General features: G+C 53.2%; 1 protein-coding gene across 1 annotated transcript; it reads right to left on the bottom strand.

The window, feature by feature from the left end:
* Window positions 1–4508: 4508 nt before the first annotated feature.
* LOC144771489 (uncharacterized) lies at window positions 4509–6513 on the bottom strand. The gene is made up of 2 exons (XM_078655906.1): window positions 5940–6513; window positions 4509–5664 (listed from the first exon to the last, which is right to left on the bottom strand). Exons 1-2 carry the CDS (start codon window positions 6358–6360, stop codon window positions 4679–4681), a joined length of 1407 nt encoding a protein of 468 aa, XP_078512032.1. The 5' UTR covers window positions 6361–6513; the 3' UTR covers window positions 4509–4678.
* Between the last annotated feature and the right edge of the window lie 4996 nt (window positions 6514–11509).

Here is an 11509-nt window from a genome sequence, read left to right as displayed (position 1 = left end):
TGGGGGGCCCCGCAGCACCGGTGAGAGTGATCGATGTACCGACAGAGAGGGGGCTCGCGGAGTGACGAGGTAGCACTGCACAGTGTGTGGGAACTTCATAGGAGACAACAAAACACAGAGGTGTATGTGCACAATAGAGGATTGCAGGGGGAACCTGGTGCCTATTCTTATATGGTTACGTTTGTTGGTCCTTCGATTTGGCAGTGACGAGTTCGAGGAAGCAAGGGGGTGCAGAGGTGCAGCGGTGATGCGGAGGGGCATGCGGGTGAAGCGCTGCACGTTCTCTGATCTCCGAGTACCAAGAACTGGGAGCAGTGTAAGTACCGCTGGCATCGTTGGTGCTCCCAGGGGAGACTTCAGGAACTCACTGAGAACACACAGTGGTGCTCGGCAAGGAGGTGCGCAGGCTTTGGCCCAACCGACGCGTCTCCAAGACATTACAGGGTGAAGAGCTGGGCTTGTGGCTCAACCGCCATTTCAGAAAACGGTCTGCCATTTTGAGATATTGGGCAAGTGGCGGATGCAGCAGGTTGCGATTTGTCTGTGGGTGCCACTGGCAAATGACTGAGAAGGTGGTGGACAGCGGCAGGCGCACTGCTGGGCTATCTCTGCTTCTAACGAGGAGCTTGGTGAGTGGCCCATGGTAGTGACAGCTGGAGGGTGCTGCTGAGGAGGCTGTGTATGTGGTTGGCCCGCTGTCTCGTTGTTGGGAGTGAGGAAACGAACAGGCAGTGGGGCTAGCGACAGTGAGGCCCTGGAGAGTGATCAGTGTGGCATCTCATCTTAGCCTTCTGCAGAGGTAGGGTGCGGATGCCCGTATTGGAGTGGTAGTACGCTGGATCTGCAACTGTTCAGCTGGCCTCCTACTGAGAGGATGTTACTGGGAGAGTGGGGATTATAGCTCCTGGGACACCGGTTACTGGTGACTGCTGCTGGAGGTGACGTAGTAGAGGGGGAAACGACGTGGCGGTGCAGTGGCAGCTGCAGGTGGATTTGGAGCATTGTGTGGTGCCGTACATGAGACTCTGGAGGCACCAACAGTGACTGCATATGATCAATGTCTTGGGCTTTTCATCGGAGGGGCGTGGGAAACAAAGGAAAAAAACACTGCTGCACCTAGGCATTTAGTACCTGAAGACTGCTGTGGGCGGCACTGGTACACCTCATGGGACGCAGCTGATGGATATTGGAGGATGACCAAGGAGAGCGGACAGACGTGTGGCAAGAAGAGAGCAGCGCAGAGGTGGAGAGAGACCCAACTGGTGAGGGCGATAGCTTGGTAGTTACGCGGGGTGCATGTAGAGCTGGCAGCGTACTAAGGGGCTGCACTGCTGCTGGGACTTACTGTATAATCAATAAAGGGGAATCCGGGAGGGAAGCATGGTGGGGTGCCCCCAGAGGTGGAGAAGACACAAGTACACAGGATAAGCAAGAAGTGCTGTCTCAGCATCCGGTGGGGATGATGCAGCAACAAGTGGATCAGATACTCAAGGCCATTACTGACACTAGAGATGCTCTCCACCAAGACATTGTGCATGTCGCGCAGGGACTGGGGCTCCTTATAGCAGACCATGCTAGACTTGCATTCAGGGTGAAACAAACGGAGGCGACCCTGGGAGATTTTGAACCTGCCCACAAAGCACTAGAACGGTAACTGCAAACACAACAATGATGGACAGAATGTGGATCAATGTCACACATTCACCCCAGTCCAAAGATCTGGGCCCAAATCCATCGTTTTTCCACTCCACACCACCCTGGGTTAGACAATGGCGATATGCAAATCAGCGCTGAACCTGTGCCCCATGGGAACAGTCCAGTCCGAACTACAAAAGCCATGTCCTTCCCAGAACGGAAACAAGCATCCGAGGACCGGCCCGGTTTCGAGGTAACACCTCTCTTCAGCCCGGCTAGCTTGATTCCAGTGGTGTGGAGTGCCTGGGACTCACGTCTGAGCATCCCCAGTACACTTAGAGCGGTAACTGCAAACACAACAATGATGGACAGAATGTGGATCAATGTCACACATTCACCCCAGTCCAAAGATCTGGGCCCAAATCCATCGTTTTTCCACTCCACACCACCCTGGGTTAGACAATGGCGATATGCAAATCAGCGCTGACCCTGTGCCCCATGGGAACAGTCCAGTCCGAACTACAAAAGCCATGTCCTTCCCAGAACGGAAACAAGCATCCGAGGACCGGCCCGGTTTCGAGGTAACACCTCTCTTCAGCCCGGCTAGCTTGATTCCAGTGGTGTGGAGTGCCTGGGACTCACGTTTGAGCATCCCCAGTACACTTAGAGCGGTAACTGCAAACACAACAATGATGGACAGAATGTGGATCAATGTCACACATTCACCCCAGTCCAAAGATCTGGGCCCAAATCCATCGTTTTTCCACTCCACACCACCCTGGGTTAGACAATGGCGATATGCAAATCAGCGCTGACCCTGTGCCCCATGGGAACAGTCCAGTCCGAACTACAAAAGCCATGTCCTTCCCAGAACGGAAACAAGCATCCGAGGACCGGCCCGGTTTCGAGGTAACACCTCTCTTCAGCCCGGCTAGCTTGATTCCAGTGGTGTGAAGTGCCTGGGACTCACGTCTGAGCATCCCCAGTACACTTAGGGCCCGATGTAGGTAGGCCGTTACCGATCGGTAACGGCCGAAAATACCGAATCTGGGCCCTTACCGATCGGTATACTGGCATCGAGATGTAGGGCACAAAAAAAAGTACAAATGGGAGCGAAAACCGAATCGGAATGATTACCGAATGTAAAAGAATGCGATACGTACATACCGAAAATCGGATACAGTACGAATCGGTAACACACCGAATCGGATGCAAACACCGAATCGGTGCATGTACCGATTCGGTAGTGACACCGAATCGGACATAAGCCGAATCGGTGCATGTACCGATTCGGTAGTGACACCGAATCGGACATAAGCCGAATCGGTGCATGTACCGATTCGGTAGTGACACCGAATCGGACATAAGCCGAATCGGTGCATGTACCGATTCGGTAGTGACACCGATTCGGACATAAGCCGATTCGGTGCATGTACCGATTCGGTAGTGACACCGATTCGGACATAAGCCGATTCGGTGCATGTACCGATTCGGTAGAGACACCGAATCGGACAGAAGGCAAATCGGAGAACCTACCAATTCGGTAGATTCACCGATCGGGAAAATCCCCGCTTCGGACAGATGGGGAGATGTAGGGAGACACAGAAACACCGATTTTGGCTCAAAATCGGTAGAATCCACTCGGCAATTACCATGGATTACGATCAGGTGGTAACCAACTCCAACCCATAAAAACAGCCCCAAAATGCATTGCAACTTGCAGGATGGCAGCTTTTTATGTCATAGCGAGGCGGCTACGGCTACAGCAGCAAGGAGAGAGGGAATGGCAAAGAGAGGAGCAGGTATACAGACAACGTATCACCCTGGTCATGCTGACAGATGCAGAGATCCTACAGCGGTACAGGCTGGACTCAGAGACCATCACAGACCTCATTAGGGACCTCCAACCCCTGTTGCAGCACCCCACCCCAAGGGCACACGCAATCCCTGTGCAGGTGCAGGTGCTATGCTGCCTACACCTGCTGGCGTCTGGCAGCTACCAAAGTGTAGTCGCTGTGGCAGGAGGGGTGACCCAGAGCAGCCTGTCAAGGTTCTTCCACAAGTTCCTTGATGCCATGATCCAGAGGATGGCCCACTACATTTCCTTCCCTGCAACCCAGGCAGAACTTGTACAGACCAAAGCAGACTTTTACCAGATGGCAAGATTCCCCCACATCATTGGCTGCATAGACGGCACACACATTCCGATTTGCCCACCATCTGACACAGAATACATCTACCGCAATCGGAAGTCCACTCACACCATCAACGTACAGGTGATCTGCAATGCGAAATGCATCATCACAGACCTGGTAGCAAAATTTCCGGGTAGTACCCACGACTCCTACATTTTCCAACAGAGCGGCATCTATGCACGGCTGATGGCTGGGGAATTTGGAGAAGGATACCTCCTAGGTGAGACACATCATCAGCCCCCCATAACCAAAAACAGCAAAGTGAAATACATGTATGCATGTAAGTAATTTTACCCCTTTTCCTTCTAGGCGACAGTGCATATGCCCTCCGTTCATTCATTCTCACCCCCTACCTCAACCCCTCTACACCCAGCCAAAGGAGGTATAACCGTGCCCACAAAAGCACCAGGAATGTTGTGGAAAGGACATTCGGCATCTGGAAAAGCAGGTTTAGATGCCTGCACAAGAGTGGAGGTGCAAGGCAGTACACCCCCATCACCTGTTGCAAAATCATAGCTGTCTGTGCAATGTTACACAACCTTGCGGTGAAGAAGGGCACTGAGGTGGAGTTGAGTGACTACGAGGACCATGATGACGACGAAGCTGTGCCACTAACACAGCCAGCTGGGGTGTGTACGCCAAGTGATGGGAGACATAGACGTGAGGAGATAACAGCAAACTATTTCTGAGTGAGTACAAATGCACAGACAGGTGAATGGTTGTGTTGAATAAGCAATTTTTAATACTGTTGCTACACAGTTACTGCACTGATGTGCAACAAAAAAAAGGTGTAATGTCAATGAAAACAAAAGTCTAGGGTCCAGGTTGCCTCACCCGCCCTTGCTAGGCTATTTCTTTGAGCGCTTTGCAGCCCCACTGTGGTGTCCCTCACCCCCTTCAGAATGACCAGCGGCATCTGCGGAGCGCCTGGTGCTCCTGCGTGGCTCTGACGCAGCGCTGGCCGGGCTGCTGCGGCTGCTGCTGTCCCCAGCATCCCCCAGGTCCAGGGCAGGATTTGCGGCAGTGTTAGAGATGATCAAGGCCTCCATTGCTGTCGTGATGCGGGCCATTCCCCTTGTCAACTCTGCGGTATTTTGAGCGAGACTAGACTCCATGTTGGCACCACGCTGACAGAGTTGTGCCGTTGCTGCAGCAAGGCGGCTCAAGGAGCGGTTCTGCACCCGGGCATCCCGCCTGCGCACCACCTCTTGCTCCTCCATTCTGCCACATAACTGTGTGATGGCAGTGGTTAGCCTGCCTAAACCTGCTACTGCCTCCTTGTTGGAAGCCACAAAGGCCTGAAATCCTTTCACCATTTCCCCCATCTGCAGGTTGTGCTGCAGGAGCTGGCGTTGGCATGCCATGATGGATTTCGCCTGCTGCCTTTGGATCTTCACCATATTGCCTTCGAGGCCCCGGAACACACTGGCCTCCCGTGCTGGGTCTGCAGTGGTGGGAATGGCACGGCGCCGGGTACTGCTGCTGCCCGCCTGCTGCGTGGGCTGGGGTGCCACTGGTGGGGGTGTGGTGCTGGCCGGGGCCTGAGCCCCTGCTCCCAGGACAGGGTGTACTGGAGCCACAGTGGCAGGAGCTGGTGTAGGTGGAAAGAGCTCCCTTGTCGGGGAGTTCTCTGGGGAGAATTGCAAGGAGGGTGTGCTTTGCATTTGTGGGGAGTGAAGTGCATCAAAGTCAATTTCCAGGTCTCCCTCAATATCCAGGCCTATGGTGTTTTCCTCCTCCTCCTCGGCAGCCTGACTCGTGCTCGGCCCTGCGAGTGCAGTGGTAGATGGTGCTGCTGCCTCCTTTGGCAGTGTTTGTCCGCCTGATGGTGCCCCTAGGTACAAAGAAGCATTTGTAAATAGAGTACCGATGTATTACAGTCAGTACAATTAAAGCATTCCACATGTCCTAGCATCTCCGTAGAATGTGTTCCACTGTTTCATGTCTTGTGATTCTGCACTGCCATATTTTGATACCTACTGCTGACTGGATGTACCATGATGCTTGTCTCTTGTATGTTGGTTGCAGTACTGTGCTGGGGTTTGGCTATGCATTGTGTCTAATGGGGAGGTGTCTGGTAGGGTGTGTCCTGATGTGCATGCCTCTTACCTGTAGCTGTAGCTCTGGCTGAGCTGTCCAGGGTCCCAATTCCGGTCACGCTCTCCCTCTCAATGGTGCTGGAGACCAGTTCCTCCAGCTCGGTGAGGGGTGGCGCCGGGTTCCTGCCACCACCAGTGACTCCAGCCTGCTTCTGGATCTCTGCCATCTTCCGTTTGGTCAGGCTGCGGATGTCGTAGAAGCGCTTCTTCAGCTCATCCAGGGACCTGGGGGTGACACCCACAGCGTTGACCTTCTGACCGATATCGCTCCAGAGCCTCCTCTTGGTGCTTTCTGGCACATTGAGGGACAGCTTTCCGAATAGCTGCCGGTGCACCCTCACCACCTCCTCAACCAACACCTGCAGCTCGGTGCTGCTGAACTTAGGCTTCCTCTTCTGGCTGGACTTCTGGCTCTCACTCTGGTTTGCCATCTTGGTCTGAACAGTTCACTACCTCCTACTCCCACTGCTGCTAACTGTGACTGCTCAGCTCAGGCTGGCTCTCCAGAAAGTTCTTAATTGGCTGCACCTGCCAGGGTTGCCACTCCCTGTTTGGGAGGGGGAGGGGGAGCCACCTCATTGGCTGAAGCGGCTTTTACCGATTCGGCTATCTCCGAATCGGATATTACCGATTCGGTAAAATCCGAATCGGTATCATCCGATTCGGAGATAGCCGAATCGGTTTCTTCAATGCATTCCTATGGGCTTTTTGGCCATGGGTGTGTTTTCATACCTCCGAATCGGTAATAGCCGAATCTGATTTTTCCGACTCGGCTAATTCCGATTCGGTGGTAGCCGATTCGGCTAGTTCCGATTCGGTGGTAGCCGATTCGGCTAGTTCCGATTCGGTGGTAGGCGAATCGGCTAGTTCCGAATCGGTGGTAGGCAATTCGATACTTTCCGATTCGGTCCGTGCTGATTCGGTACGTACCGATTCACATTACCGATGCCGACCGATTCCCTATTATTTCGCTGTTTGTTTCCTACATCTCGTTTTCCGATTTCAGAATACCGAATCGGCCCGCCTCGGTATTTTGGAATCGGAAATTCCCTTTTACCTACATCGGGCCCCAAGAGCGGTAACTGCAAACACAACAATGATGGACAGAATGTGGATCAATGTCACACATTCACCCCAGTCCAAAGATCTGGGCCCAAATCCATCGTTTTTCCACTCCACACCACCCTGGGTTAGACAATGGCGATATGCAAATCAGCGCTGACCCTGTGCCCCATGGGAACAGTCCAGTCCGAACTACAAAAGCCATGTCCTTCCCAGAACGGAAACAAGCATCCGAGGACCAGCCCGGTTTCGAGGTAATACCTCTCTTCAGCCCGGCTAGCTTGATTCCAGTGGTGTGGAGTGCCTGGGACTCACGTCTGAGCATCCCCAGTACACTTAGAGCGGTAACTGCAAACACAACAATGATGGACAGAATGTGGATCAATGTCACACATTCACCCCAGTCCAAAGATCTGGGCCCAAATCCATCGTTTTTCCACTCCACACCACCCTGGGTTGGACAATGGCGATATGCAAATCAGCGCTGACCCTGTGCCCCATGGGAACAGTCCAGTCCGAACTACAAAAGCCATGTCCTTCCCAGAACGGAAACAAGCATCCGAGGACCGGCCCGGTTTCGAGGTAACACCTCTCTTCAGCCCGGCTAGCTTGATTCCAGTGGTGTGGAGTGCCTGGGACTCACGTCTGAGCAGCCCCAGTACACTTAGAGCGGTAACTGCAAACACAACAATGATGGACAGGAAACAACCTTGGCAGGGTATGCTCAGACGTGAGTCCCTTGCTCACTTTGCCACTGGATTCAAGCAAGCCGGGCTGAAGACGGCTGGAATGCCAGTAACCGGTCCTCGGAAACTTGTTTCCGGTCCAGGGAAGACATGGCTTGGCAGTTCCGGCTGGACTGTTCCCATGAGGCACAGGGTCAGACTGATTTGCATATAGCCATGTCTGAACTGAGGTGGCAGAGTGGGCTAAAGAACGGTGATGGATTAAACCCAGATCTTTTGACTGAGTGCGAGTGTTTGATTGATTCAGATGCTCCACCCATCACCACCCCCTTTTGTACCGCTTTTGGCCACCATAAGTGTGGCAGGGTAGGCTCAGACGTGAGTCCCTTGCTCACTTTGCCACTGGATTCAAGTAAGCCGGGCTGAAGACGGCTGGAATGCCAGAAACCGGTCCTCGGAAGCTTGTTTCCGGTACAGGGAAGGCATGGCTTGGTAGTTCGGGCTGGACTGTTCCCATGAGGCACAGGGTCAGACTGATTTGCATATAGCCATGTCTGAACTGGGGTGGCAGAGTGGGCTAAAAAACGGTGATGGATAAAACCCAGATCTTTTGACTGGGTGCGAGTGTTTGATTGATTCAGATGCTCCGTCCATCACCACCCCCTTTTGTACCGCTTTTGGCCGCCATAAGTGTGGCAGGGTATGCTCAGATGTGAGTCCCTTGCCCACTTTGCCACTGGATTCAAGCAAGCCGGGCTGAAGACGGCTGGAATGCCAGAAAGCGGTTCTTGGAAGCTTGTTTCCAGGGAAGGCATGGCTTGGCACTTCGGGCTGGACTGTTCTGATGAGGCACAGGGTCAGACTGATTTGCATATAGCCATGTCTGAACTGGGGTGGCAGAGTGAGCTAAAGAACGGTGATGGATTAAACCCAGATCTTTTGACTTTGTGCGAGTGTTTGATTGATTCAGATGCTCCGTCCATCAACACCCCCTTTTGTACCGCTTTTGGCCACCATAAGTGTGGCAGGATATGCTCAGACGTGAGTCCCTTGCTCACTTTGCCACTGGATTCAAGCAAGCCGGGCTGAAGACGGCTGGAATGCCAGAAACCGGTCCTCGGAAGCTTGTTTCCGGTACAGGGAAGGCATGGCTTGGCAGTTCGGGCTGGACTGTTCCCATGAGGCACAGGGTCAGACTGATTTGCATATAGCCATGTCTGAACTGGGGTGGCAGAGTGGGCTAAAAAAACGGTGATGGATAAAACCCAGATCTTTTGACTGGGTGCGAGTGTTTGATTGATTCAGATGCTCCGTCCATCACCACCCCCTTTTGTACCGCTTTTGGCCGCCATAAGTGTGGAAGGGTATGCTTAGATGTGAGTCTCTTGCTCACTTTGCCACTGGATTCAAGCAAGCCGGGCTGAAGACGGCTGGAATGCCAGAAACCGGTCCTTGGAAGCTTGTTTCCAGGGAAGGCATGGCTTGGCACTTCGGGCTGGACTGTTCCCATGAGGCACTGGGTCAGACTGATTTGCATATAGCCATGTCTGAACTGGGGTGGCAGAGTGAGCTAAAGAACGGTGATGGATTAAACCCAGATCTTTTGACTGGGTGCGAGTGTTTGATTGATTCAGATGCTCCGTCCATCACCGCCCCCTTTTGTACCGCTTTTGGCCACCATAAGTGTGGCAGGGTATGCTCAGACGTGAGTCCCTTGCTCACTTTGCCACTGGATTCAAGCAAGCCGGGCTGAAGACGGCTGGAATGCCAGAACCCGGTCCTCGGAAGCTTGTTTCCGGTCCAGGGAAGGCATGGCTTGGCAGTTCGGGCTGGACTGTTCCCATGAGGCACAGGGTTAGACTGATTTACATATAGCCATGTCTGAACTGGGGTGGCAGAGTGGGCTAAAGAACTGTGATGGATTAAACCCAGATCTTTTGACTGGGTGCGAGTGTTTGATTGATTCAGATGCTTCGTCCATAACCACCCCCTTTTGTACCGCATTTGGCCGCCATAAGTGTGGCAGGGTATGCTCAGACGTGTGTCCCTTGCTCACTTTGCCACTGGATTCAAGCAAGCTGGGCTGAAGACGGCTGGAATGCCAGAAACCGTTCCTCGGAAGCTTGTTTCAGGTCCTGGGAAGGCATGGCTTGGCAGTTCGGGCTGGACTGTTCCCAAGAAGCACAGGGTCAGACTGATTTGCATATAGCCATGTCTGAACTGGGGTGGCAGAGTGGGCTAAAGAACGGTAATGGATTAAACCCAGATCTTTTGACTGGGTGCGAGTGTTTGATTGATTCAAATGCTCTGTCGATCACCACCCCCTTTTGTACCGCTTCTGGCTGCTATAAGTGTGGCAGGGTATGCTCAGACGTGAGTCCCTTGCTCACTTTGCCACTGGATTCAAGCAAGCCTGGCTGAAGACGGCTGGAATGCCAGAAACCGGTCCTCAGAAGCTTGTTTCCGGTCAAGGTAAGGCATGGCTTTGCAGTTCGGGCTGGACTGTTCCCATGAGGCACAGGGTCAGACTGATTTGCATATAGCCTTGTCTGAACTGGGGTGGCAGAGTGGGCTAAAGAACGGTGATGGATTAAACCCAGATCTTTTGACTGGTTGCGAGTGTTTGATTGATTCAGATGCTCCGTCCATCACCACCCCCTTTTGTACCGCTTTTGGCCGCCATAAGTGTGGCAGGGTATGCTCAGACGTGAGTCCCTTGCTCACTTTGCCACTGGATTCAAGCAAGCCAGGCTAAAGACGGCTGGAATGCCAGAAACCGGTCTTCGGAAGCTTGTTTCCGGTCCAGGGAAGGCAAGGCTTGGCAGTTCGGGCTGGATTGTTCCCATGGGGCACAGGGTCAGACTAATTTGCATATAGCCATGTCTGAACTGGGGTGGCAGAGTGGGCTAAAGAACGGTGATGGATTAAACCCAGATCTTTTGACTGGGCGCGAGTGTTTAATTGATTCAGATGCTCCGTCCATCACCACCCCCTTTTGTACCGCTTTTGGCCGCCATAAGTGTGGCAGGGTATGCTTAGATGTGAGTCCCTTGCTCACTTTGCCACTGGATTCAAGCAAGCCGGGCTGAAGACGGCTGGAATGCCAGAAACCGGTCCTTGGAAGCTTGTTTCCAGGGAAGGCATGGCTTGGCACTTCGGGCTGGACTGTTCCCATGAGGCACTGGGTCAGACTGATTTGCATATAGCCATGTCTGAACTGGGGTGGCAGAGTGAGCTAAAGAACGGTGATGGATTAAACCCAGATCTTTTGACTGGGTGCGAGTGTTTGATTGATTCAGATGCTCCGTCCATCACCACCCTCTTTTGTACCGCTTTTGGCCACCATAAGTGTGGCAGGGTATGCTCAGACTTGAGTCCCTTGCTCACTTTGCCACTGGATTCAAGCAAGCCGGGCTGAAGACGGCTGTAATGCCAGAACCCGGTCCTCGGAAGCTTGTTTCCGGTCCAGGGAAGGCATGGCTTGGCAGTTCGGGCTGGACTGCTCCCATGAGGCACAGGGTCAGACTGATTTACATATAGCCATGTCTGAACTGGGGTGGCAGAGTGGGCTAAAGAACTGTGATGGAATAAACCCAGATCTTTTGACTGGGTGCGAGTGTTTGATTGATTCAGATGCTCCGTCCATAACCACCCCCTTTTGTACCGCATTTGGCCGCCATAAGTGTGGCAGGGTATGCTCAGACGTGTGTCCCTTGCTCACTTTGCCACTGGATTCAAGCAAGCCGGGCTGAAGACGGCTGGAATGCCAGAAACCGGTCCTCGGAAGCTTGTTTCAGGTCCAGGGAAGGCATGGCTTGGCAGTTCGGGCTGG

The sequence above is a fragment of the Lissotriton helveticus genome, chromosome 8 (genome assembly GCF_964261635.1).
Source record: "Lissotriton helveticus chromosome 8, aLisHel1.1, whole genome shotgun sequence".
NCBI classification, from domain to species: Eukaryota; Metazoa; Chordata; class Amphibia; order Caudata; family Salamandridae; genus Lissotriton; species Lissotriton helveticus.
This window is presented reverse-complemented; position numbering and strand designations above follow the sequence as displayed.

Bases quoted from the DNA above. Each gene is read 5' to 3' on its own strand.
- LOC144771489 (XM_078655906.1), bottom strand. From the start codon at position 6,360: ATGGCAAACCAGAGTGAGAGCCAGAAGTCCAGCCAGAAGAGGAAGCCT. The intron at 5,665-5,939 runs GTAAGAGGCATG...CTTTGTACCTAG, and splicing joins AGCCAGAGCTACAGCTACAG to GGGCACCATCAGGCGGACAA.